The sequence below is a fragment of the Aedes albopictus genome, chromosome 3, assembly GCF_035046485.1.
Source record: "Aedes albopictus strain Foshan chromosome 3, AalbF5, whole genome shotgun sequence".
Taxonomy (NCBI): Eukaryota; Metazoa; Arthropoda; class Insecta; order Diptera; family Culicidae; genus Aedes; species Aedes albopictus.
In genome coordinates, this window is record NC_085138.1 from 442902694 (window position 1) to 442929226 (window position 26533).

Consider the following 26533-nt stretch of genomic DNA (forward strand, 5'->3'; position numbering starts at 1 on the left):
TTTACTTTCTTATAGCTTTTTGGCACTCCAACAGCACCTTTTTTATTGTTATCACATATCACATCGCAATATGCCAAAGTTAACGATTCTAGATTATGCGAGTTTGTATGTACATTTGTACGAGTTTATTTCCACTTTTATGCGATTTAGTTTGTACACCAATGCGAGTTAAACTGACATAATTAGAAAAGCACTAAGCGAAGTCGTATAATCATCGCAGTACGCAATTATGCGAATTCAATTGACACTTTGCGAGTTCACTCGAACGCTTTTGCGAATAAGCAAAGTTCGTCACAACAAAACATCTGAATATCGTCTACTACGATGTAGTCATGCATTATAAAAATTAATTTGCACTTTTATATGATTTTACCAGATACATCGCAATAAGTTCAAAAAATAACATCATATGCGATGAAAATTGTCCCTCAGCCGTATATATATGCGATAGTGACTTAAAATAGTACTTTATACGATGTACAGCGTGCATCCTTATGCGATTCCTGGTTGTCTGGGTGCTTTTAGAAATTCATCCAAAGATTCTTTCAGATTTTATTCAAGTGTTATCTTAAAATTTCTTAAAATGACTTCATCAAGTATTTCATTAGAAATTTCATACATGATTTCCCCAGGAACTTTACCAAAAATTTAACATCTTTTAAAATCCTTCGGGAATTCTTTCTTGCAAGGATTTTTTTCATATATTTCTACAATTACTCCTGGAAGAATTCTCTCGAAGATTCTTACACAAACACAAAAAGATTCTATAGGAATTCCTCCAAAGAATATTTTGAGTATATTTGCTGGAAATGCTTTAGAAATTCCTCCAATATTCCTTTCCAAGAATTCCTTCAGGAGTTCCTCCAATGGTTACTTCAGAAATTCAAATGAAAAAAAAACATGCAAGAATTCTTTCAAGAATTCCTACAGAAACTCCTTTAAGAAATTCTACTGGAATTCCTTCAATGAATCCTTGAGGTATTCTATCAAGGGTTCCAACTGGAATTTTTATATTGATATTGCGGATTTCCGCAGAGTACTACCGTAGCTGTTTTAGTCCTACCGCAGCCATGAACATAATTTCATCATTGGGATAGATGGCCAGATCAAAGTATGCTTACAAGGTGCAACAAGCAATACTCATCGACGTGGTATCCAAAGCATTACTAGGGTCGACTGATGATACCTATGAACAAATTAGTAGTCTGATGGCTGCGGTAGCTTTTCGTTCAACGCTGTTCTACCGTAAAACGTAAAGTTTTCTTTAAATTGGCAATACTTTCAAAGATTTCTTTAGCGATACCACCAGAAGTATTTCACGAAATCTCTCAGAAATTTATCTAATGATATCATAAGATATTTTTTGGATCTTCTCCTAGAGTTCTTGGAGTTACTTCACGGACTTTTTAACAGATTCCTCCTCAATTTCCTTCAAAAGTTACTTCAGCGATTGCTTCGGGAACTCCTGCAAGCATTTCTGAAGCAATTTCTCCAGTAATTTCTCCAAGAACTTCTTAAAAAAATCCTAAAACGATTTCTTTGGAACTATCACACGTGGCCCCTTCAGCAACTTCCCATAGGAATCTTAAGGAATTCCTTCAAGGATTTTTTCAAGAAATTTCATCAAGCGTTCCTTTTTCACAATTCGCTCAAGATAATCATAGAAGGATGGATACATTCAGGAAATCCTCAAAGGATTCCTGTACAAATTTCCTAGGAGATCCTACAGAAATTCCAATTACCGGGATTGTGTCTCTAAATGAGCAGAAAAATAATTATTTATAAAATAAATAAAACAATTTTCTTCTCTTCTGATCGCTGGCTTTCAGAAGACTAAATTTTAGCCAAATAAACAACTAATACCATGAGTCCACAGCCAGCTTTTCAGGCGTATCCATGAACTAATACATCCCCACATCAGTACTTATGAAGATTGGAGCAAGGTTATCTTCCCAACCTTGTTTCGAAAAGCAATCTAAGCAACCTGAGCAGAAGTAAAGAGTTGTAGAATATCAAACTCCAGTATGCAAAAACCAATATCAACAACCTGAATAAGGTGTTGGAGAGCACTGCATAAAATGTAAAATACCCAACATAAAAACTTGTGCGTTTCTAACGAATGTCTGATGAGGCCTAGCAATTTCTCGATACACGGAAAAAAATCCATTCCCCTAATCATGAATAAAAAATCATGTTCTTATGATGTCTGCCAACTCATAATATCATAATTAAAATTCATAATATCATGAATGAGTTGACCAGAAATATGAATAGAAACAAGCATTTTCATAAATTATATTCATGGTCGCTTCCTAGCGTTATACTTATCTGCCATATGCAATTATATAAATCGCGCGGTCGTCCAGCACAGACATGTGGAAAAAGTTGAACCTGCTATTTTTGCAAAGTTTTTATTTGGTTAGAGTAATAAATGTGCATATATGAGGAAATGGAACATCGAAACAGTGTGCCCGTAAGATTCGGCAGGTTGTTGGGAGTTGATTGACTAAAAAGTAAACGCGCACAAAGTAAACAGTGCCCAGTTCGCGTTTTCGTTGTGCCATCCGTCGTAGTTCCGAGTTTATGTACGGAGGGTGAAGCAAAGTGAGAATCGCGCGTTAATTTCGGTAATTCTCTCTATTTTTCCGGTTTATCCATCGTTCGACGAGTTCGGAGACTCAGCAAGTGATGTGAACTAGTGAACAATTGATGTGGTTTGGAGGGCATCCTTAGCCTGTTGGATGTAGGTACCAAAGACAAAAATAATAAACCAGCTAAATATGATTATCCGGTGAGTTCGATCATTGTTGTTCTCTTTTATATTTGAACATTACATATCTTCACTAACAAGAGGCCAACTAAAAAGTGCTGCTTGCTCATAGAAAAAAGGATGATGGATAGGTCCCAAAATCATAGAAATGGGCTCTGATATCACGTATTTTATTTTCTTATGATTTTAGCTTGCATCGTTTTATTAATCTAATTAACCCTAAAAGGGATACCTAGGGTCCATTGGACCCCAGGCGCCTTTCAGAGCTCGTCTTTGATGGAACACACTCAGCGAGGTGACGAAACTGAGGCCATGAAGGTATCCCTTTTAGGGTTAAAAGCATTTGGGACCGACGACGACGGAATCATAAAAGTAATTCTTAATTCCATGAATTCTATGCATGGTTCCATCTCCCTCAACCATGATTTTATGAATTTGACTGAGAAGCATATAGGTCCGACGACGACGGAATCATAAAAGTATTTTTTGATTCCATGAATTCTATGCATGGTTCTACCTCACCAAACCATAATTTTATGAATCTGGTGGTAAAGCATCAGGATCTGCATCCAGGTTTATGAAAATTATTCTTGGCTTCATGATCCCAGCTTATTTAATCATAGCTTCATGATTATATTTTCCATTTTTGGTCGTCGAAAGCCAAAACAATAACGGGTGCATAGCGTTATGGTGAAATCAATCATAAGATCATAAAATTTAATCATGGTGTATATTTATAACATAAAATCATAAAAATATCGGGAAACTATGAGTCATATTCATGGTCTTGGGAATGGATTTTTTTCCGTGTAATAATCTACGATTTTTCCATACAAATAGTGATTTTTCAATAATTTAATAATACCTCAAGCAGTCTCAATACTAATCCGACAACTCGCTGAATTTAATACATGCACAGTACCAAAACTAACTATTTTTAACATCTGGATACTCTTCCAAAGCTTTGTTTCGGTATGATACCTGACTTTGGTATCTTGCAGTTAGGTGGCAGTTATTTGTCCCTGCTCGGGAAGATTATCAAAAGGTATATGAATGTTGTTAGTTTCCAATTTACGAAATATGTTAACGTTAATTACAGATATAAGTAATGCACTCATAACTTCCACAAGTACCCAGCAAACACAAAGTCTTATATGATGTTGTATATGATGCTAAAGTGGAGACCATATGCGTACATGCTTTCATTTAACCGTGTGTAAAGTGTGCGCTATGAAGAATCATGGACGAAAACGGCTTTCCTGGGAAGCTGACTAGACTGATTAAAGCAACGATGGACGATGTGCAAAACTGCGTAAGGGTTTCGGGTGAACTCTCAGTTCATTCGAATCTAGCCGGGGTCTGAGACAAGGTGATGGACTCTCATGCCTACTCTTCAACATCGCTCTGGAAGGTGTGATGCGACGAGCCGGGCTCAACAGCCGGGGAACGATTTTCACAAAATCCGGACAATTTGTATGCTTTGCGGACGACATGGACATTATTGCTAGAACATTTGGAACGGTGGCAGAGCTGTACACCCGCCTGAAACGCGAAGCAGCAAAGGTCGGGCTGGTGGTGAATGCCTCAAAAACAAAGTACATGCTGGTAGGCGGAACCGATCACGACCGGATCCATCTGGGCAGTAATGTTACGATAGACGGGGATACTTTCGAGGTGGTGGAGGAATTCGTCTACCTCGGATCCTTACTGACGGCTGACAACAACGTGAGCCGCGAAATTCGGAGGCGCATCATCAGCGGAAGTTTGGCCTAATACGGGCTCCAGAAGAAACTGCGATCGAAAAAGATTCACCCACGCACCAAATGCACCATGTACAAAACGCTAATAAGACCGGTGGTCCTCTACGGGCACGAGACATGGACCATGCTCGAGGAGGACCTGCAAGCACTCGGAGTTTTCGAGCGACACGTGCTAAGAACGATCTTCGGCGGTGTGCAGGAGAACAGTGTGTGGCGGAGAAGAACGAAACACGAGCTCGCTGGACTTTACGGCGAACCCAGCATCCAGAAGGTGGCCAAAGCCGGAAGGATACGGTGGGCAGGGCATGTTGCAAGAATGCCGGACAACAACCCTGCAAAGCTGGTGTTTGCAACTGATCCAATTGGCACAAGAAGGCGTGGAGCGCAGAGAGCACGATGGGCGGACCAGGTGGAGCGTGACTTGGCGAGCATTGGGCGCGACCGAGGATGGAGAGCGGCAGCCACAAACCGAGTATTGTGGCGTACTATTGTTGATTACGTCTTGTCTTAATGATGTTGAACAAATAAATGTATGTATGTAAAGTGTGTGCATATCGCCTCCACTTTAGCATCCTATTCAACATCATATGCGATCGTGTGTTGAATGGGTAGTGGCTAAGAGAGGGCCTGCCTTTGGGTGCGAGTAAAATCACAATATTCGATTGTTTCACATTTACAGTGTTCATCGCTGTGACATTTGAACACTTTTTAATTCGAAAAGATAGTTAGCTTGGAACTAACAGGCGAGAATGGCGCCTGCTACGATAGATTTCCTGGACAATGTAAAGAAAGTGATGATCTTAAATCACAATTAAAATTAAAGCTAGCAATGGAGAAAAACTAGAAGATATAGTGTTTTTTTTTGTTAAAAGGAAATCGACTTAGCTGGCCCATCTTACCCCGAAATACTATGTAGGGCAAAAAGGGTCACGTTGTGAAAAAGCTAAAAACAGGCCTCAAACTTTATTACCTGATAACAGAGCTGACTAGTGTATTTAGGAGTTGAATATCATTATATTTAAAAAATATCTACTTTTAATACATATTATGCTGGTGTAAATTTAATTGTCAGAGTCCAGGAAAGAATTATTTAATCAAATCAAAAACTGTAAAATGTACTTGTTTGGCATCCTCAGAAACTCGAAACTCTAATATTTCCTGCCCACTAAGCCTATGGTTACACAGTGGCAAATATTTTCTATTGCGAAATACGCGAAACATAATGGATTTGAGACCTGATTTAAATAGTGTTTTAGTGTATTTCTACTCACTCCTACTTTCTAAAGAGTGATAAGTAAGCAACCGTACGTCTCCATGAGAAGCATACATGGAAACCCACGGTTTACTTAGTTGGACCTTTGCAGTGAGCAATGGAGCATACAGTTAGCTAGATTACGACCTTATTTATCCAAAGCCTACTGTGTTTTTTTTTTCTAGATCATACCCAGTTGAATGATTAAAAAAGTTTACTTGGTGTTTTTTCGGCTTTCAGTCACAGAAAAAGCGTTGATTATTTCAAATCAGTGCCTACGTTTCGATCCTGTGGTTGGGATCTTCATCAGGGCTCGATATGAATCAACTTGTGAAGATCGTGTTGATCACACGGAGGATTGTCGTTTTCATGAGGGCTGAGCGGTGCACTTGTAGCATTGGACCAACTAGCACCCTGGTTGAGATGGTGGGTGGGTGGTTGGGTGGTACGCTTAACCGTTCGAGTCGCAACACTTGGCACTTTGGGTACACTTCTGTTCTTGTTTACCAGATTGGAGTTACTATTTGATTATTTTTTCTGTGACTAAAAGTCGAAAAAGTTTCCGTAAAACCCAGTCAGTCCCTGTATAAAAAAGTTAAAATTGTATACTTTTTTTTTTCCTAAATTTTGAATATTTTTGACCGCAAGGATTCGCAGTATTATTTTTCATTCCATCTATCTCCCACTATTTCCTGCCCAAACTGATCCACATTTGGCCCATTCAGTGCAACCCCAGTTGTAGTGGCCCATCTGTAGTAGTCGCCGCATTGCACTTTCTCGTCCCATCTTTTCCCCGCATTTTAATTACTCCCTGACTGAACAGACCGGTATTGGTTGTCGGGCGCCAGATTCCTAAAAAAATAATTAACCATCCATCACTCTATCGCGCGTGACGTCAATGGCATCCCGTAAACTTCGATCCACACACTTGCTGCTACTGCTGTTGATGGGTAAACCATAATTGGCCCATGTGTAGCGATTAACTTCCATCACCCAATGAACAATGAAAGCCCGTCATCGTCAGCGGTAACAGCAGCAAGCCACCAGGCCCCAGTAAAGTACCCTACAATTAGTAGAGCACGCTCTACTCCGGTCCCGTCCCGACGCCAGCAGCCAACTTGATCGACTCGACACGGTCGGTGGTGGAAACCAAAACAAAAACACCACCATGCGTTAAACGGTTTAATTATTGGTTGGGGTAGAGGGGTATCAGTCAGTTGTTGTTGGCGAATACCTCTGCACGTGTAACACCTGATGCGTATTCCCACGGTTCGGTACCAGTAGGTACCGAAGACGCTGATCGCCGTACTCCTTTCTCTCTTTCTCCGAAGTTTTTTTTTCTTGAGATCGCATTTAATTGAAGCTACTGGATGCCAAGCGGAGGAAAACAAGTAGTCGTATCATTGATAATTTGTTGTTGTCAAACGGTGAGGACAAAGTAGGCGCGAGGGGGAAACCTGTTTGCTTCGATCATTAATGACTTCGAGAGGTGGAATGTAAACAAAGTTCGGGCGGACAACGAAAAGTAGGCGATTGTGTGTGATATTATTTCATGAATGAGAAGAGTAAAAAGTTTTGTTTTTGCTTTTTTGTATTTTAAAAATAAACAATTGGAAGACGTTGGATCACAATGAGGCTTAAAATTCTAATATCACAATTAAAATTAAAGCTGACAACCTTACGAGAACTAATTAAAGCTTTATCCGTTTTTTCGTAAATCGATTAATTACTAAAACGATGGAAGAGATCATGATTTTGTTGCAGGTATTGTCAGTCTGACGCGTCTGGAGTTATTCCTTAGGATTTAGGCTTGGGCCCATCTATCGCAAAATTCCTGCTGGGGAACCTGATGATCGGAGAAGCAATGGCACGGCTGGATCAGATCACTGTCGGCTTCGCGGGCCATCGTGGTCCAGAAGAAGGTACCGGCTTCGGTGCGGGCAAAGTGCACTGGGACGTACTGTTCCTCGGGTTCAACTGGTTGGATCTGAACCTGATTATCCTCGTACACAAAGATGGCTGCGTTGGCATGGCACTCTGCGATTTCGGCCAAGAGCTGGGCTTCCAATCGCTCGTTGGCATCGTTGTCGTAGTCGTAATCCGGCACAAAGTTCTGTTCTGGCACGTAGTAAAACTGTTCCTGGCTGTCCTTGATCCGCTTGGCCTCCTTCTTGGACTTGAGGAGGGCGGCGATCGGCTTCAGGATCTTCTTGAGTTTGTAAACTGGCGAAGACTTCATCAGCTTCATGTTGTTGTATTTGTTTTCGTTGATGCTGTTGTTGCTGTGAGCAACGTTGTATCCGTGAGAATGCATCTTCACTGATTTGAGTTTTTCGTTTTTCTGTGTAGGCACTGTCTAGAGGCACTTGGCACTTGTGGAGTTGGTTTCGAGTTAAACTTGAAACGTTTAGCGTTCTTGGTAAGTGAATGCACTTGTGAACTGATCGAGTGTTGAACTGAGTATGCTATCCCAAAGCGGAGACGGTCCCTTATATACCCGTCGCCGGCCTTATCTCAGGGGGTAGATTTCCAAAAAATGCATCCCCTCTCACTCGCTCGCGTAGGAAGCATGACGAAAAAAGGATCATCACCGACCGACTCGACCCAGTGCTGTGCGGTGCGGTGCGTGCACATGCGAAGGAGGGAAGCAAAGTGTAGCGCGCACAGGCACAGAGGGACAAGGGAAACGACGAACGTAAAAAGCATCAACGCGCTCGTCGAATCAGGGCTCAGTATAAGGGGCAGGTGTTCCGTTCTCGACTCCGAGACTGTGTAATCAGAGAAACCCGAGAGGGAACCACACTTGTGCACTAGGGTTGCGGCGTGGGACGAAAAAGGATAGCAAGTTGTGGTAGGGTATAGGACAACGGCAAAAAAGGAGCGTAATTTAATAAACAACAGTGTAGAGGAAAAGCAGAATTTTCGAAATCGTGGGAACTCAAATCTTTTACATTTTCCCACAGCCTCGAAGCCCCGAAAAAAAGGGCAGATGGTTAGCGAGGGTGATTATATTTTGTGTAGCGCAGGATAAAAAGGCGATATGCCCTGGCCTCATATTATATGCGTGGACCAAGGAAGAGAGAGGACGAAAAAACACTCCTGTTTGTGTATTCAGAGCATGGGAAACTGTTAAGAGAAACATAAAACTGCGAAGAGGTTTCCTCATTGTGTCCTGTCTGTTATGGGATGCTTCATTCATAATCAATTAATCCCCGTTTTTCACTGCTGATGTTGCCTATTGAGAAGCTGTTGCAATATGTATCCTACATCCATTGCACCTTTTGTCTGTACATGGAATCCTTGCTTCAGGATCGTGAGAAAGTTCCTCATCCCACGATTTTTTTCATTGTCTCCGTTGCACCGGTTTTTGTTAGGAAAACCGTTCACGACCCACTAAAAAGGAGACAATTAAGGCATTCTTAATTGCTCTGGGACCTCGAAGGACCTTCTTATTATGATTTTTTTTAGACAGACCACGTTTTTTCTCCCTTCTTGACAAATCATGTCGTCATGTCGTTATCCGTTGAAATGAAACTCATCCCACACTTGAACCTTCGGGAAGAACGAAGACAGTTAGGTCTGATAAGAACCCAATAGAGAATCCAATCAAAGCAACCCTTTCATTTTCCTCGACAAATTCTAACATGAATTACTGTGGCTGTGGCTGTGGACTGTGGAGGGCCCAATCAAAGCAGTCGAGAGAAGAAACCAACGACGGAGTGTGGAAAATAAGCGCATAGCCGACTGCGATCATGCGGTTTGTTTACATTTTTTATCCTCGCGCTCATGCCGGGCGGGCGGGCGTTCGGCCTCATGTGCGGTGCAACAAGCGCGCTTTTTTATTCGTTTCGGTTTGTTTTGGCTTCGCACGTTGCCCGACGCTCGCGCTCCTCGCTGTATGGTTGGTTGGGCTTGTGACTCGGTCGTCGTCGAGTTGTTGCTTTTGATACCACGTGCAGAGCGCGAGATATTCACGCGCCTTCCGTTCGTTCGGTTGCTGGTGCTGTTGGATTGATGGGTCGCGTTTACTGGAACACGCGTGTGGTACGTATGGCCACAGTATGAAAGTGCAACGGAATCGGTGGTTGCACCGAAATAGCACCACGCGGACGCGGTCCAAGCGCAAACCGTTGCGTTGTTTGGTTGTTGCGCGTTTTGCTGGGGTGATGGACGTTGGGGAAGCACACAAAACGTGTAACATGCAGTCGGCGGTGGTACGGAAAGTGTAGTAGGCCATGCGTTGCTAATGTGGGATTGTGAGTCGGATTGGGTGGTGTCAGGAGGTCCAAAGGCTGACTTGTTTTGAGGTTACTTTGCGGTACATTACTACTTCGTCAAGGTCTTCGAAGGGGGATTAGCTTTCTGCACGTGGGAAAGCACTTGTACCTGTTCGATTTAATTCACATTGAGTAAGAAAGCGTTTATCTATTTGATTGGCTATTTATAATCTGAAACCCTTCTCTTCCTCCTGTTTTGACTCTGGCATTTATTTTTATTACTCTAGGTAGTAATTTCTCTGGAAAGTTCCTGATTTACCCAGGCCCAGATTTACAAATGTAGGGGCCTGGGAGTACAATCTTGTGGGAATCCTTTTTTTAAAGGGTAGACATTTTGCGAATCAAGCCTTACTTTACTATGATGTAACTAATGTGAAAAATATCGAGAATTGTTCGTTAAGTGATGCATTTCGTTAAGGATTACTTGTAGCATCCACCATTGGGTATAATTTGTGGAAAAACCATGATATTTTATTTTTATGAAATGCACAATGTATGAGTTTCTGTGGGAACAGCAAACGTCAACTTCGATTTTCTCCGTTCATGGATTTTGTTACATGTGGTATTTTGTAAAGTTAGACTTGAAATATAGAATGAAAACATGTAGCGTAAAAAAGTGATTATTCTTACGGACAAGAATTTATATTTTTATAGAAAAGATTTTACCCAAGACATTTGGCAAAGTTATAAATGTATTGATACTTTTTACAATTCATGACCAAATGCCATGGATTGCATTAGGAGTTAAAAATGACGATAAAGTTATATAGTAAGGGCATTCTCTAAACAAAAGGGTCCAAAGATTCATGTGAACTCAAATCTCCTTCCTTAGTGAAACTCTGATGGAGTTGTTGAATAACTTACAAGATGTTTTTTTTTTTTTAATTTTGACATGAAAAGTTCTAAGTAAACTGCTAGAGGAGTTTCTGGTGGCTATTGAGATAGCCTAAAACAAGTCTACATAGTTTATGGACAGCACTATCAAGAACTATCCCGGTCTTGAAGATAGCCTCATTTCTTCCCTTTTATACTTTCCACTAAAAATTTCCTACCCATTTATTGTTTGCACATACCAAAAAGAAGCATTGAGCCGGTGCGAGGTGCGGCAGGTACCTGATCCGACTGTCTCTAGAGGCACCCTCCTCCATAGCATAGTTATTGTTTTTGTTCAGTAGGTACCTATGGCGGTCTACTTCCCCCTCGTTTTCAAAAAGAACGTCATACCATTTTCCCACGCTCATAGAAAACCATCAACAACAACGATCAAGTGAACGACCAACGCATTGCGATACGGATTGCTGCTGGCAAGAGGCTGGCGCGTTGGATGGATGCGGCTGTTCCGGCATTCCGTTACAGACCGACACCACCCCTGGTGTATGACGACAAGTAGGGGAGAGGCGTTTGTTACGGACCTAAATGAGGTTTGTTCTGATGATTCCCTATTTTGTGTTTCTCCAAATTAAATGGGTTCAATATTTGACATATTATAATTTCTGTTAGCACTATTATTAGAAAATAGTTCCCTCTCGTTTTGTTTATGATTTTCATTCAGCACATTTTCGAGGTTTTAATATGCTTGAAGCTTAAGGTAAATATTAGCGCACGCTTTCTTTCATACACTACCCGTCATAAGTACGGACTCACAAAAAGTATTGCAACAATATTGCATCACCTCTAAAACCAGAACACCTACAAAAATGCCACCTTCAGAAAAGTTGTTGCTTTTGGTCTTCTGAATAGCTTTTCCTGAAGACAGCATCCTTGTAAGTCCTCAAGTTTTGGAGATAACGAGGTGAGTCAGGGTGATGCAATATTGTTGCAATACTTGTTGTGAGTCCGTACTTATGACGGGTAGTGTATTTAATTCATCATAACTTCTGCAAAAATTATTCCTCTGTCTGATGTGGAGAAGCATTGTTGTTTATTTAAGCTTTCAATACATTTAGTTTTCAGTAAATATTTGTGTGTCATTGGTTTGAATATGTAGATTGAAAATTGTTATGAATTATATGGTAAGACTTTATTCTAAAGTATAAGTTTATTCACCTTAGCATTAGCAGAGCATTCTGATCAGACCTTCCCTAGCTTCAGCATACAAAATCGTGTGTAAGTAAAAGTGGCGGCAAGTGGATGATGATGGTGATGATGATGGCAAAATCAGTGTAGTTTTTTCCGCCTCTCCTGTTCGTAAACGCTACTACTGGTGCTAACCGTCAGGCTCTGGGGGAGGTTGAGGCGTAGAACGGTAATAATGGATCATACTTTTCTCCATTGACGAAATGGCGCGATGAGCTAAACGGTAATGTTTTATTGTTGTTAATATAAGCACTCGTGAGCAAAAAATAGGTGCTTCTGTGTTTTTTTTGGGTTGCGGGTCCTTTGTTTTGTCTCAGGTTGAATGCTTGGTACCATTTAAAAACTGGTTTGTTTATACTTTGAAGGGTACATCAAGTATGAACTCCATTCAACGGAATCAATGTCATCATTCTCATAACCGCTCACCAAGAAGCGTCATTTATGTACATGATTTAAGCAGCTGTCTCATTTGATATTTTTCCCTGGAGTATCCTGGATTCACCTAAACTATTGTCTATAGTGCAAGGTAATAACATATTCTAAGGTAGTCTTAGATGTCAAAACTGGTTGAGCGGCCATTATTTTTTCACCGTGAGAAATTCTGAAAACAAATCCCCCGCTTCCTCAAATTCCTTTGAAATTTCGCTTTCTCTCCTTTTCTCCACAAACTAAACATCATGCTCAACCTTACAATATATAAAAACCTTGGTCTAGTGTACAGTCCTAAGTATTGTACGGTGATGTTCTTCTTTTAGTTTTTTTCCATTGGTTATTAAGTATTTTTTTCTTAGTAATGCAAAGAACATATCGGCTACTGGCCAAGCAATTTTTACGCCATTAATTCCTGCCTATCATCAATTGACTGTATTTAGACGCAGCCATTAAGACCGGTGTTGCTTATTGAAAAGTATTAGGAACTCCTTCCTCCAGGAATTACTTCCGAGGTTTTTTCAGAAGTTCCATTCTTCCCGGATTGCTCCTGGAGTTCCTTTTTAAGGGGTAAATTCAGAATTTTTTCCGAGGCTTTCTTATAGAATTTTCTGCTGACAATTTTAAAGAGCTCCCATCTCGGATTCCTCCAGGAAGTTGTTCCAAGATTTCTCCAGGAGTTTCTTCCAGGTATCTGGGGTTTATTCAGGACTCCTTTCAAAGTTTTCTTTGTTTTTCTTCCAGAAATGAAAGGTATCTTATTATATTCCTAAAGGGGTTTCTTTTTGGATTCACCCAAGAGTTATTTTTAGAACTCCTCCTGGCACTGCCTACGAGATTCTTCTGAAGATTTCTGCTATAATTTCTCCAGCAACTCCTTTGGAGATTCCTCCTAGAGTTTCGGAAATCCTCAAGAATTTTTTCGATGTTTCTGCAGAAATTGCTTCCGAGATGATTCCAGGAGTTCATTCGGAGAATTTCTTTAGGAATTCAATTAGGAGATTCTTGAGAGAATTGGATGTTTCTTCCAGGACTCCTCCATTTGAGGATTCCACTTTCTAAGATTTCTCCAGGAGATTTTTTTCTGAAATTAACCAGGAGCACTGGCGTAGGGGAGGGTTGAATAACAATCCATCCCAGAGCCAAAATTTGTGGAACAAATTTTCCGTATATATTTTTTTTGTATTAGCTTATAAGTATAAGCTTTTTGGCTGCGCCGGTATTTTGTCACTACGACTGAAATCGAATATATATGCCCTCATTTAACATTACTGTTGAAGAAATGTGAGGGTCAAATAATAAAAAAGGTATCATTGATCGTCAAAAACCCCTCCCAGAGTAAATTTTTGGCTTCGCCACTGACCAGAAGTATCATTTGGGATTCCTCAATGAGTTTTTTCTGTCATTCTTCTAGAAGTTCCTTCTGGGACAGTGCTCATCTTCGTACGGGGCAGTTTAGTGTGTTTTTGGAGGCAAAGTCGAAATGCCGCTTTTTTCATTTGGTTCGGCCGCGAGCGCGTCGTCGTCGTCGTCTATTTCACAGTGCTCATCTTCGTACGGGGCAGTTCAGTGTGTTTTTGGAGGCAAAATCGAAATGCCGCTTTTTTCATTTGGTTCGGCCGCGAGCGCGTCGTCGTCGTCGTCTATTTCACAGTGCTCATCTTCGTACGGGGCAGTTTAGTGTGTTTTTGGAGGCAAAGTCGAAATGCCGCTTTTTTCATTTGGTTCGGCCGCGAGCGCGTCGTCGTCGTCGTCTATTTCACAGTGCTCATCTTCGTACGGGGCAGTTCAGTGTGTTTTTGGAGGCAAAATCGAAATGCCGCTTTTTTCATTTGGTTCGGCCGCGAGCGCGTCGTCGTCGTCGTCTATTTCACAGTGCTCATCTTCGTACGGGGCAGTTTAGTGTGTTTTTGGAGGCAAAGTCGAAATGCCGCTTTTTTCATTTGGTTCGGCCGCGAGCGCGTCGTCGTCGTCGTCGTCGTCTATTTCACAGTGCCCATCTTCGTACGGGGCAGTTCAGTGTGTTTTTGGAGGCAAAATCGAAATGCCGCTTTTTTCATTCGGTTCGGCCGCGAGCGCGTCGTCGTCGTCGTCGTCGTCGTCGTCGTCGTCGTCGTCTATTTCACAGTGCTCATCTTCGTACGGGGCAGTTCAGTGTGTTTTTGGAGGCAAAATCGAAATGCCGCTTTTTTCATTTGGTTCGGCCGCGAGCGCGTCGTCGTCGTCGTCGTCGTCTATTTCACAGTGCTCATCTTCGTACGGGGCAGTTTAGTGTGTTTTTGGAGGCAAAGTCGAAATGCCGCTTTTTTCATTTGGTTCGGCCGCGAGCGCGTCGTCGTCGTCGTCGTCGTCGTCGTCTATTTCACAGTGCTCATCTTTGTACGGGGCAGTTCAGTGTGTTTTTGGAGGCAAAGTCGAAATGCCGCTTTTTTCATTTGGTTCGGCCGCGAGCGCGTCGTCGTCGTCGTCGTCGTCTATTTCACAGTGCCCATCTTCGTACGGGGCAGTTCAGTGTGTTTTTGGAGGCAAAATCGAAATGCCGCTTTTTTCATTCGGTTCGGCCGCGAGCGCGTCGTCGTCGTCGTCGTCGTCGTCGTCGTCGTCGTCGTCTATTTCACAGTGCTCATCTTCGTACGGGGCAGTTCAGTGTGTTTTTGGAGGCAAAATCGAAATGCCGCTTTTTTCATTTGGTTCGGCCGCGAGCGCGTCGTCGTCGTCGTCGTCGTCTATTTCACAGTGCTCATCTTCGTACGGGGCAGTTTAGTGTGTTTTTGGAGGCAAAGTCGAAATGCCGCTTTTTTCATTTGGTTCGGCCGCGAGCGCGTCGTCGTCGTCGTCGTCGTCGTCGTCTATTTCACAGTGCTCATCTTTGTACGGGGCAGTTCAGTGTGTTTTTGGAGGCAAAGTCGAAATGCCGCTTTTTTCATTTGGTTCGGCCGCGAGCGCGTCGTCGTCGTCGTCGTCGTCTATTTCACAATGCTCATCTTCGTATGGGGCAGTTCAGTGTGTTTTTGGAGGCAAAGTCGAAATGCTGGAGTGTGAGGTGGACGCGTCGTGGATCGAGTCGGTTCCGAATTTTTCGCTTTCCGTCGGCGCTAGTTCCCAATACACTTAAAGTTGATAATACATATTTTCTTTCATTTTTTGCATTTACACAAAAGCGTGAAAAGTGTTGGTTCGGGCTCGCCGGTCGAGAAAAATCTGGGCGCCGACAAGTGAGTCGCGTTCAGTGTATTTCTGTGTGGAATAGACTAAAATTTTCTGCTCCCTAGTGGAGTGGAGACGCGCGATAGAATTTTCTTTTTGGCTAGTTTTTGCGTCGAAAAGTGGTCGGTTGTTAACGGCGGTTTGTGTATATTGATCCATTGTCAAATCATATCACCAACCATAGGTGACTCCCGGACTGACAATGTACAGGGGATAGACAAAATGATCGGGACAGACAAAATTTGCACTCCGCGAAAAAAATTCAAATAGCTGTAACTTTTCAAAAGGTGCATCAAATAATCTCAAATTTTTACTGTAAGATGATCAACTAATTGTGTATCAGTGGTCCAATTTTGGAAAAGATCGGGCTATTCTGCACGAAGTTATAATGATTCTAGAGAAAGGAATATTTATCCGATAGCCAACTTTGAGCTGTTATATCTCCGGATTCAATGAACCGAATGCAATGAAATTTTGACCATTTATGACTTATATAATGAGCTATAGAAAACCTTTAACTGAACATAAAATTCTCAACGTGGAAGAAAATTATAACGATTAGATTATTTTTTTAATAAAACACCAAATTATCCAAAATTTCAAAATCGTTTCAAAATTCAAGATGCTAATTATAGTTCATTTAAATTCCCTCAAATTGAGTTGAATATAAATATGTTTTGAAGGAAAGTAACAACATGGCTGGCAATAAATTAAAAAAGTAATGGAATGCATATTAAAAATAGACCAATTTAATAAAAAATCATAAAATAAACTAAATCGCTATAACTTTTTTGCTTGTTGAAAATTTCAAATTGAGTCAAATGTTTTTCAGAGCTCATTATATAAGTCGTAAATGGTCAAAATTTCATTTCATTTGGTTCATTGAATCCGGAGATATAACAGCTCAAAGTTGGCAATCGGATAATTATACCTTTATCTAGAATCTTTAATACTTCATGCAGAATAGTCCGATCTTTTCCAAAATTGGACCACCAATACACAACTAGTTGATCATCTTACACTAAAAATTTGAGATAGTTTTATGCACTTTTCGAAAAGTTACAGCTATTTGAATTTTTTTTAAAACGTGATGATTTTGCCTGTCCCGATCATTTTGTCTATCCCCTGTACCTTACCCTACTAACAAAAAAATCCTTCCTGAGACAAACGTGGAGATGCAGCGATTCGCGGTCTTTATAACAACGTTTGTCTTACTAACATTCCCTCCTATCCTCGATGACCGTAAGGACGTGGCCGGCGCCGTTATTGACCCTATTAAAGTTGGGAGCTCTCGACCTGTGTACATTGAGAATAGTAAGCTAGTCCTAAGCCCTATTCATTGGTTCCTTGTGCAATTTCGATTGCTCTGGTCAATCACGGAGTAGCAACTACGAATTGTGCGGTCATCTATGCTCATGCTCATGCATTCTTCTAGAAGTTCCTTCTGGGTCTCCTCAAAGAGTTTATTCCGGGAATTCCGAGAATTCCTTCTTTCGAGATTTTTTGAGCAGCTCTTTCTGGAATTCCTCCAGAAGTTCCATTTGGAATTCTTCCAAGAGTTCCTTGAGTGAGCATTTCAAGAGGTATCCCTGAACTCCTAGAAGAATCCCAGTAAGAATTCCTGGAGGAATCTCAGATGGAATTCCTTCACGAATCTCGGATCAATTTTTTGAACGAATTCTTGAAAGCTCGGAACGAGTTATTGGAGAAATCTCAGAATAAACCTGCAGAAATCTCGATAACGAATTCCTGGAGGAATCTCGGAATGAATTCTTGGACGAATCCTGTAAAACAATCCTTGAACTCCATAAAAAAATCAGAAGAAATCCCGTATGGAATCTCTTTGGGAATCGCAGATACTTCAGAGAATATCCCAAAAGTTAATCCTTGAGGAATCCCAAGAAAAATTCCTGAAGAAATATCGGAACAAACTCCCACTGAAGAGCAATCCCGGAGGTAGTTCCTAGAGGAATCCCATATATAACTCACGAATGAATCTCAGATGAAACCTCTTTAAGAATCTCAGGTAAAACTCCTGGGAGAATCCTAAAGGAAAGTCTAAAGGAATCCTAGTGCATATTTACATGAGATATCATGAAAAATTACGTTACGTTCGTGTAAATTTCCGCTAATAGTCGCGTAACCGGTTGGAGTCCATGATGGTTTTCGTGATGGTTGGCGGAAATTTACACGATGGTACTGTAATTTTACATTATATCTCATGTAAAAGTGCACTAACTAATATAGCTCACTTCTCACACTACCTCATCTTGATTCAGTAAAATTTTACCAACACCTTTAAATTTCATATGGTTGAAGTTCACGAATCTTCATTCATTGCATTTTCAGATGTAGCACCTAGAACAATTCAGGCTGAACATTTGTATAGGTCCTAAGTGCAGATAAAAGGCTCTCTTTAAGTCTCCTCTCTTTAGATTGTAATGTGCTTGTATTTATAAATTTTGATTTACTTCTTGCGTCGGAAGGTATATTAAACAATCCTTGTCCGATCTACACGTCACAAATTGTCAAAATGTCCACTGTGACATCGTAATAAGCTAAAAAGAATCGGAACAAAGAGAGCCTCTCTTTTGCAGATTGGACTTTTAGATATGTTTGTCGCCAATTATCGTGAAAATTCAATGTCCTGTCACCCTACACAGATAACAATAATGAAATTTACACGTCATGTTAACTTCAGTTTAGTCATGTAAACTTAGTGTTATGATGGTTTACATGATATATCATGTTAATTTGTGTTATATGTTATATTAACACACAGAGTCATGCTGAATTACATGACATATAATGGAAGTTTACATGATATTTCATGCTCCATTCTCCAATAGTGTGTATCATAACTATGTCCCAGAACACTCTTTTTTCGATCTGTGTACCATGTTGCATGACACACTGCGTTGTTCAATAACGTCAACAGAAGGCATTAGTGTGAAACATCAAATGCAAAGAAAAACGATGCGAGCGCCTCTGGTTGTGAAATCTACAACTTTGAAGATTCGAAATGATCGTTAAAAACATGGTCGATGGATATTTTGCCAGTGTTACGTCTGTTACAAAAAAAAACACTGCCGTTAGAGGCTTTGTTATAAATAAAAAAATAAAAAAAACCGCTGTTTATTACCAAGATTTCTGGAAACTGATTTAAGTTCAGTGGTGGGCACGCTTACCGTTAACCGTTAATGCATGTTAGACGAAAATTTGCCGTTATCCAAACAAATGTCACTAAAAACTTCTCTACTGCAATATCCCTTCATATTGAGGAGACAAAAGGTTCAATTTGAACTATTAGTTTTCGAATTATTGAGAGGTGAACGCGATTTAACGGTTAACGGATAGTTCTCGTTAACCGTTAACCGTTAAATTGTGGTTGCTCGTGAATAGCTCTAAAACTGAAAGTTAAAATTGAATATTCCTCCTCTTTTAAAGGTGCACCTCACTTGCAAATTGGAGAGAATTTATGGTGAACTTTTAAGTGACCTTTGTGCGCATAGAGGCAATTGTTCGTCCGAAATGCGTTAACGGTTAACGTCCAGCGTGCCCACTACTGTTTAAGTTATTGATTATCATCTTGAAATAAAAATTCCAATTACTCTAAAATCTTCAGAAATGAAAAAAAAATATGAGGATTTATTTCTAAAAATGAATTTACTGCCAGAATCTGCGGTGCGTTTTTTTTCTTCCTTTGATTAAAATTATATACACTTAAAATTTAATCATAGGACTTTTAATTATTGCCTTTTTTATGCCCTTCATAAAAGAACCCATAAAAGAGAGCCTCAAAGGCGCTTCAAGAAGTCTCAGGGGTTCTAGGTGGTCTTAACCCAGACAACCAATTTGCACGTATAATGAAATTTATGTTCATGTTATACGTACTTTTATGCGGTAAAGCTACATCGCATAAGATGCAGCTAAAATGCCTTATCAGTACCAAAATGGAGGCGCTATACGTGCGTTGACGGAAAAATAATGACGCTATATGACTTGAAGCGATATCTTATGCGATGCACGGTATGCACTATTGCGACGTAATATAGCATCTTTTGCGACTTAAGCATATTCAAAATAAAAAAAAAGTTGTCACCTAAGTATTGAACTAATAACCTTTGGATTATCGAGCCGCACTTCACACTTAACACCAAACACTACTTATGAAACACACTGATTAATTGTCATGACATTCTAACTATCCTCAGTGCTTGTTGGAATGCACTTGGTTTCCATGCGCTGTACGTGTTCAGCAGGCTATTTGGAGATCAAAATAATGTAGCATGATTTCCCGTACAGCTACCACAACTCCTCTCTTGCTAGCACCACCCATTGTTTATTATCAGGTGAACAAAACAAAAATGTTGACTTTGTAACTTGTTTTGTAACCATAATGATGACTTTTCACTTCCTTGTAGCTTTTTGGCACTCCAATAGCACCTCTTACATTGTTATCACATATCACATCGCAGTATGCCAACGTTAACGATTCTAGCTTATGCGAGTTTGTATGTACATTTGACCGAGTTTATTTTCACTTTCATGCGATTTAGTTTGTACACCAATGGGGGTTAAAATGACATAATTAAAAAAGTATCAAGCGTAGTCGTATAATCATTGCAGTACGACAATTGACACTTTGCGAGTTCACTCGAACGCTTTTGTGAATCAGCAAAGTTCGTCGCAACAAACCATCGGAATATCGTCTACTACCATGTAGTCATACATTATAAAAGTTAACTTGCACTCTTGCGTTTTTATCAAATACATCGCAGTAAGTTAAAAAAAAAACATCATATGCGATGGAAATTATCCCTCAGCCGTACATACATATTTGCGATAGTGACCTCAAATAGTACTTTATACGGTGTACAGCGTGAATCCTTTTGCGATTCCTGGTTGTCTGGGAATGGCGTCTCAAGGGGATCTCAGAGGCGATTTATGTGGTCTTAGGGGCGTTTTAGGAGATCCAAAGGGGTTTCAGTAGAGGCCTCAAAGGCGTTTCAAGGCCCCCCAGAGGGTTTTGAGGAAATGAGCTGAGAACCGGAAGCGTGAGAATGTGGGTAAATTAATTTTCGTAGCAAGTTTCAGGGCCGTTTTCGTGGGTCTGAGGGGGTGTTCGAAGGTGTTTCAGAGAGTGTCAGAGGATTTTCGACGGGTTTTGGCTAGTTTGAGAGGGTTTTAAGTGCGTTTGATGGAGAGGGGGGGGAGAGGCTGTGAGGTGCACTTCGGTGATATTTTACGAGGTTTCAGTGAATTTTAGGTGGATTTCAGAGGGGCTTCAGGGAGATTTGGAAGGCATTTAAGGAGGGCCTCATGTGTGTTACTTGGGATCCGAGCGGGATTTAGGAGGCGTTTCAGGAAGTTCTAAAGCATTTTCGGCGGATTTAGAGGCATTACGAAGGTGTTTTCGGAGCGTCTTATATGCGTTACATAGAGTCCATGGGGGTTTAGTGGGGGTTAAGAGAATTTCCAGAAACTTATTTACGAAAACACCAGAAATTAACCATCTGTGACGAAAGAACTGATCATCTCCAACTGTAGTGACAGTTAAAAAAAAGTGAACTCAACTGGGGCTGCTGTCAACCTTGTACAAAATTAGTAAGAAAACGATGCCCATAGTTCAAACTATTGCCAAACCATGGACTTTCGAGCTGAGCTGTCCATGAACTCAAGCTTAAATCATCCACGGACACCTTCTTTTGCCATGGTTAACATCACCTGAGAACATCACACATAATGGTTTTTGAGATATCGCGATTGTCGTACCAGCCCGCGTTAAATTTTTACACGCACTAGTGCTAAATGCTGTGTACGGATTCTAGGTGGATATAGGTTATAGTTTCTTCTGGGATTTCCACTGGAGTTTTTCTCGGGATATTTCTCAAAGCTTTTCGCGGGATTGCCCTTGTAGTTTCACCTGGAATGCATCTTGAAGTTTCTCCCAGAACTTCCCCTGAAAGATTCCAACAGTATTGCTCTTTCATATTCTTTCTGGAGGCTTTTCCTCGTAGTTGTTATCAGGTCGTCTTGCAGTGATCCTCCTGATATTTTTCTTGAGATTTTCATTCACCACCGTGGGTGGCCAGGACTGAAAGTAGTAGTTAAATGTGATTATTAAATAAACTACGTAGAATTTGGGGGGGGGGGGGGGGGGTCCTCTATGGTTCATACAAATTTTGAAAATTTTGTATGAACAAAAGTCTACGAGGGGGTAGGGGGGTTGGGAGTCTGAGATGGCCAAAAAGGAGTCTACGTAGTTTATGGACAGCGCCTATGACCCCCCTAAATGCAACTCGTACTCACAACCACAGCAAAATTGGTTCTAGGTATACTATTTTTTTTACCTTATTATACTGAGTATAACAACGATTCCGTACTATTGGCGGATAGTGTATATCATTTATCATAGAAGCAGGATTGCTCTCAGTTGAGACGTTACACTAGGTTGAAGAAAAATAATAATCTGAATATCATGAGTGAATTTTCCATAGAAAAATCAATCTAATAAAACATCATTTTTAAACTACCATCGTTCAAGAAATCCTTATAATAAATTAATTTACTGCCAATGGGCTATTGTTGTGTGTCCATAAACACTTGAGCGTAGTGCACACTACAAATCACGAGAACATAAAAGAAATAATTACCCAGAAGTCGTCCCAATGGGTGTACCATTATGGTTATTTTTATAGGTGACACGTGTTATGGCAAACACAATTGCCATGCGACATTGTCTCATTTTTAATCCAGTTTAGTTGCTTTGTAAATAAGTGGCATTCTAACTTGGGAGCGAGCACGAGTCACATGCACCATACAAATGGCATGCAACGATATTTTTAGTGTGTTTATATTGCCATGTATTATCCAAGCCACCACCACCGTCATCAATCCAAAGTGGTCATTGTTTTGCGCGCGCTTTTCTAACGAACTCACTCCCTCGTGGTTGAACCACCCAACTCACCCAACAGAAGCACGTGCTGAGCAACGACGAGGACGGCGGTCAAAACGCTACCGAGACCATGGCGTCGCGTTGATTCCTCACCGATAATAAAAAAGTAACAATACTCAAGTGAGCAGCAATAACAATGCCTTCAACAACAGCAACAACCAGCAACATCGGATTCCCGTGTAGAATAGCCTGCCCGATAATTGAGGGGGGAAGACGAAACGGCACAAAACAAAATCAGCAACATTGGAGCAATCGAAGACGTGCAACTGTCGAGCGATCTCACGGTTCGCGCATGCTAAAAGCCCCCCAGGAAAATGCTGATGATGGGAGATGGCGACGGCGACGGCTACGGACGCGCCAAGGAACCAAGCGAAGAAGCAAATAACCCTATTGGCGCTGCTGGAACTGGAGTGAACTCCGTGCTCACCGTGGCTTCACCTCCGCGAAACCGCAGCACCAGCAGCAGCCTCTTGGAAGGAGTCGCGGCCGCGCGGTCGGTGGCGGGTTGACGAACGTCAATGTTGTGTATCCGAAGCTCCTTCTTCTCACGTTCGACACGCAGGAGCCAGAGCAGCACGGACTCGCGCACATGTAAGATATTCAACACGATCCCAAAGGCTGCGTGCTATCTCGCTCCTTCTGCTTCTCGCCTTCTCTCGCTCTGGCTCGTCTTGTTTCACTTAAAAATCGTATAATAATAAATAATAAAACAAGCATTAGCGAAAAATCTCTTAGCTTGCACCTGCCTTTTATTCCCACGAGTCGGACAGGAAATATATATGATTGAAACGACTGCTAATGTGGAACACGCAGGCAGAAGAGGCTGGCTGTTGGCTGGTGCCATGGTGGATGGTGGCGGTGAAGGAGAGACGTAGAGAAGACCGCGGACGGCGACCCAGCAAACCGACACCACCAGAGCAGAGCAGAGACCGGTCGAGGAGCTGCTGAAGAGAAAGATGGGTAGGAGAGAAGGTAGGATGACTGACTATGGGTTTGACGAGTGCGATTCATGCGGTCGTGCACGAGGCCACAGTGGGTGCGATGCGATGGAACGGCCTGTGAGATTGGTCATACAAGTTATGACACTTGTTGATTTTGGGTTGAGTGTGATGGCGTGCCGGTTCGTCGCTCGATTGGGCGAGAAATCTCTTCTATTGGTGTGATGATTTTCATAAGATCTTTCAAGCTATGATATGCTATATTATTTTTTGGTTGCTCCCAAACATTGGCGTGTTTTATAACTTTAACAACATTTTAACTTTAACATTCATGTTTTATCAGCTTTTGGTATAAATATTATCGGGCCGCCACCAAACCGGACTTCGCACAATCAAGTCGCGACGCGACCCAACTCGCGACGTTTTTTAATCATATCAAATATAGTGCGCATCCTTCCCGTTGTTGTCAGCAACACAGCGCACTAGATGCGAAACAGTTGTGACACTTGTGGACCAAGAAAATGACAATTTTTGATTGAATGTCTGTCTTGATTCCAACCGGATAGGCAATATTTTGTCATCATCAAATATTAAGCCTAACTATTCATACCTACATACTGTAGAGGCTTGAAATCGTATTATGTATGCTGTACGCTAAAAACCACCATGCGTTACCTCCAAGGAGGCGCGTGGTATTTTATCATGCAGTATTCATACAGCTGAGTCTCTTCTGCACTGTAACTTAACGCCCACCGCAAGGGAGCGACCATAAACGACGTAGTTTTTAAGGCGATTTTTACATCCCTCCCTCCTCGTAGCATTTCGTCACAAATTCGGATATCCCACCCCAATAAACAACTGACGTAGCTTGATAAACAACCCCCCCCCCCCTTACCTTTTTTAAGAGAAACCATGTGAATTTTAAATATTTTCTGATGCAAATTAGTCAAATAATAACTTTCGGACAGAAGTTAGTATAATATAAACATCACCATGACATTTGGAGTACTTACCTTACCTTACCGGTCAGGCTAAGGCCGGGGTGGCGAAACGAACGGCGGGTGGTGTTCGCCGCTGCAAAAGCCGCGCTCAAGACCGAGATAAGAGCAAGCAAAAAGGCCTGCTTTGAGGGTCTCTGTCAGAGTGCCAATACGAACCCGTGGGGTGATGCCTACAGGATCGTTATGGCCAAGACGAGAGGTGTGATGGCTCCTACAGAGCAATCTCCAGAGATGTTGGAGGGGATCATTGGAGGACTTTTTCCGCGTCATGATCCTAGTCCTTGGCCTCCTTTCGTAGGACAGCCGGGGACTTGGGCTGGCGATGAGGAAAGGGTCACCGATGTGGAACTTGCGGGGATAGCTAAGTCCCTTAGCGTAGGTAAGGCCCCAGGTCCGGACGGAGTTCCGAACCTGGCCTTAAAAGTAGCTATTGCAGAAGCTGCCGAGATGTTCAGGTCTGCTATGCAGAAATGCCTGGACGAGGGAGTTTTCCCAGAAGCTTGGAAGAGGCAGAGCCTGGTACTATTGCCAAAGGCGGGGAAACCACCCGGAGACCCGTCGGCATATAGACCAATATGCTTGATTGACACGGCGGGGAATGTGCTCGAAAAGATCATCCTCAATAGAATGTTGAAGTTCACTGAGGGCGTAAATGGTCTCTCGAGCAACCAGTATGGCTTCCGGAAGGGGAGGTCCACCGTAGACGCTATCTTGTCGGTTACAAAAACCGCCGAGAAAGCACTCGAGCCTAAGAGGAGGGGAATTCGCTTTTGCGGGGTAGTGACTCTGGATGTAAGGAATGCATTTAATAGCGCCAGTTGGGCTGCTATTGCTGATGCGCTCTTGCGTCTGGGGATACCGGAGTACTTGTACAAGATTCTCGGAAGCTACTTCCAGAATCGCGTACTAGTATACGACACGGAGGTGGGTCGGAAGTGCTTTCACATAACCTCAGGAGTCCCGCAAGGTTCCATCCTGGGTCCGGTGTTATGGAATGTCATGTACGACGAGGTGTTGAGGTTAGAGTACCCAGTGGGAGTGGTGATTGTCGGATTTGCCGACGATATTACGCTCGAAGTCTACGGTGAAACGATCGAGGAGGTGAAGTTGACTACCGACCACTCGATCAAGGTTGTGGAGGCGTGGATGCGGTCCAGAAAACTGGAGCTGGCTCACCACAAGACAGAGGTGACGGTTGTTAACAACATGCAGTCGGCGCAGCAGACGGAGATCAGTGTAGGAGAGTGCACTATCCTGTCGAAGCGCTCTGTCAAGCACTTGGGCGTGATGATCGACGATAAGCTTACCTTCGGTAGCCACGTCGATTATGCCTGTAAAAGAGCCTCCACAGCTATTGCGGCACTGTCCCGGATGATGTCCAATAGCTCAGCGGTGTACGCCAGTAAGCGCAAGCTTCTGGCTAGTGTTGCTACGTCCATACTTAGGTATGGCGGCCCGGCGTGGGGTACCGCGCTAAGTACTGAATGCTACCGACGGAAGCTGGAAAGTACTTACAGGCTTATGTGTCTGAGGGTTGCAAGCGCGTACCGTACCGTGTCACACGACGCTCTCTGTGTCATTACTGGTATGGTGCCCATCAGCATTCTTATCAGTGAGGATATGGAGTGCTTCGAAATGCGCGGCACAAGAGGCATACGCAAGACTGTCAGGATGGCCTCTATGGTCAAATGGCAGCGCGCGTGGGACAGTTCCACCAAAGGAAGGTGGACCCATAGGTTGATACCGAGGGTAGATAGTTGGATTAATAGGCGCCATGGGGAAGTTTCATTCCACCTGACACAGGTCCTTACAGGTCATGGTTGCTTCCGACAGTATCTACACCGTTTCGGGCATGCGGATTCTCC

General features: G+C 42.1%; 2 protein-coding genes across 2 annotated transcripts in view; both read right to left on the reverse strand.

Moving 5' to 3' along the window:
• Positions 1–7354: 7354 nt before the first annotated feature.
• LOC109425886 (enhancer of split malpha protein-like) lies at positions 7355–8260 on the reverse strand. The gene has a single exon (XM_019701265.3). The coding sequence runs from the start codon at positions 8094–8096 to the stop codon at positions 7587–7589; it is 510 nt and encodes a 169-aa protein (XP_019556810.1). The 5' UTR covers positions 8097–8260; the 3' UTR covers positions 7355–7586.
• Positions 8261–16871: 8611 nt separating this feature from the next.
• LOC134289911 (uncharacterized) overlaps positions 16872–26533 on the reverse strand; it is a 151511-nt gene continuing 141849 nt past the window's right edge. The window contains exon 2 of the mRNA XM_062856666.1: positions 16872–16902. The gene's annotated coding sequence lies outside the window, so the exon portion shown is untranslated. The remainder of the gene's footprint in view (positions 16903–26533) is intronic.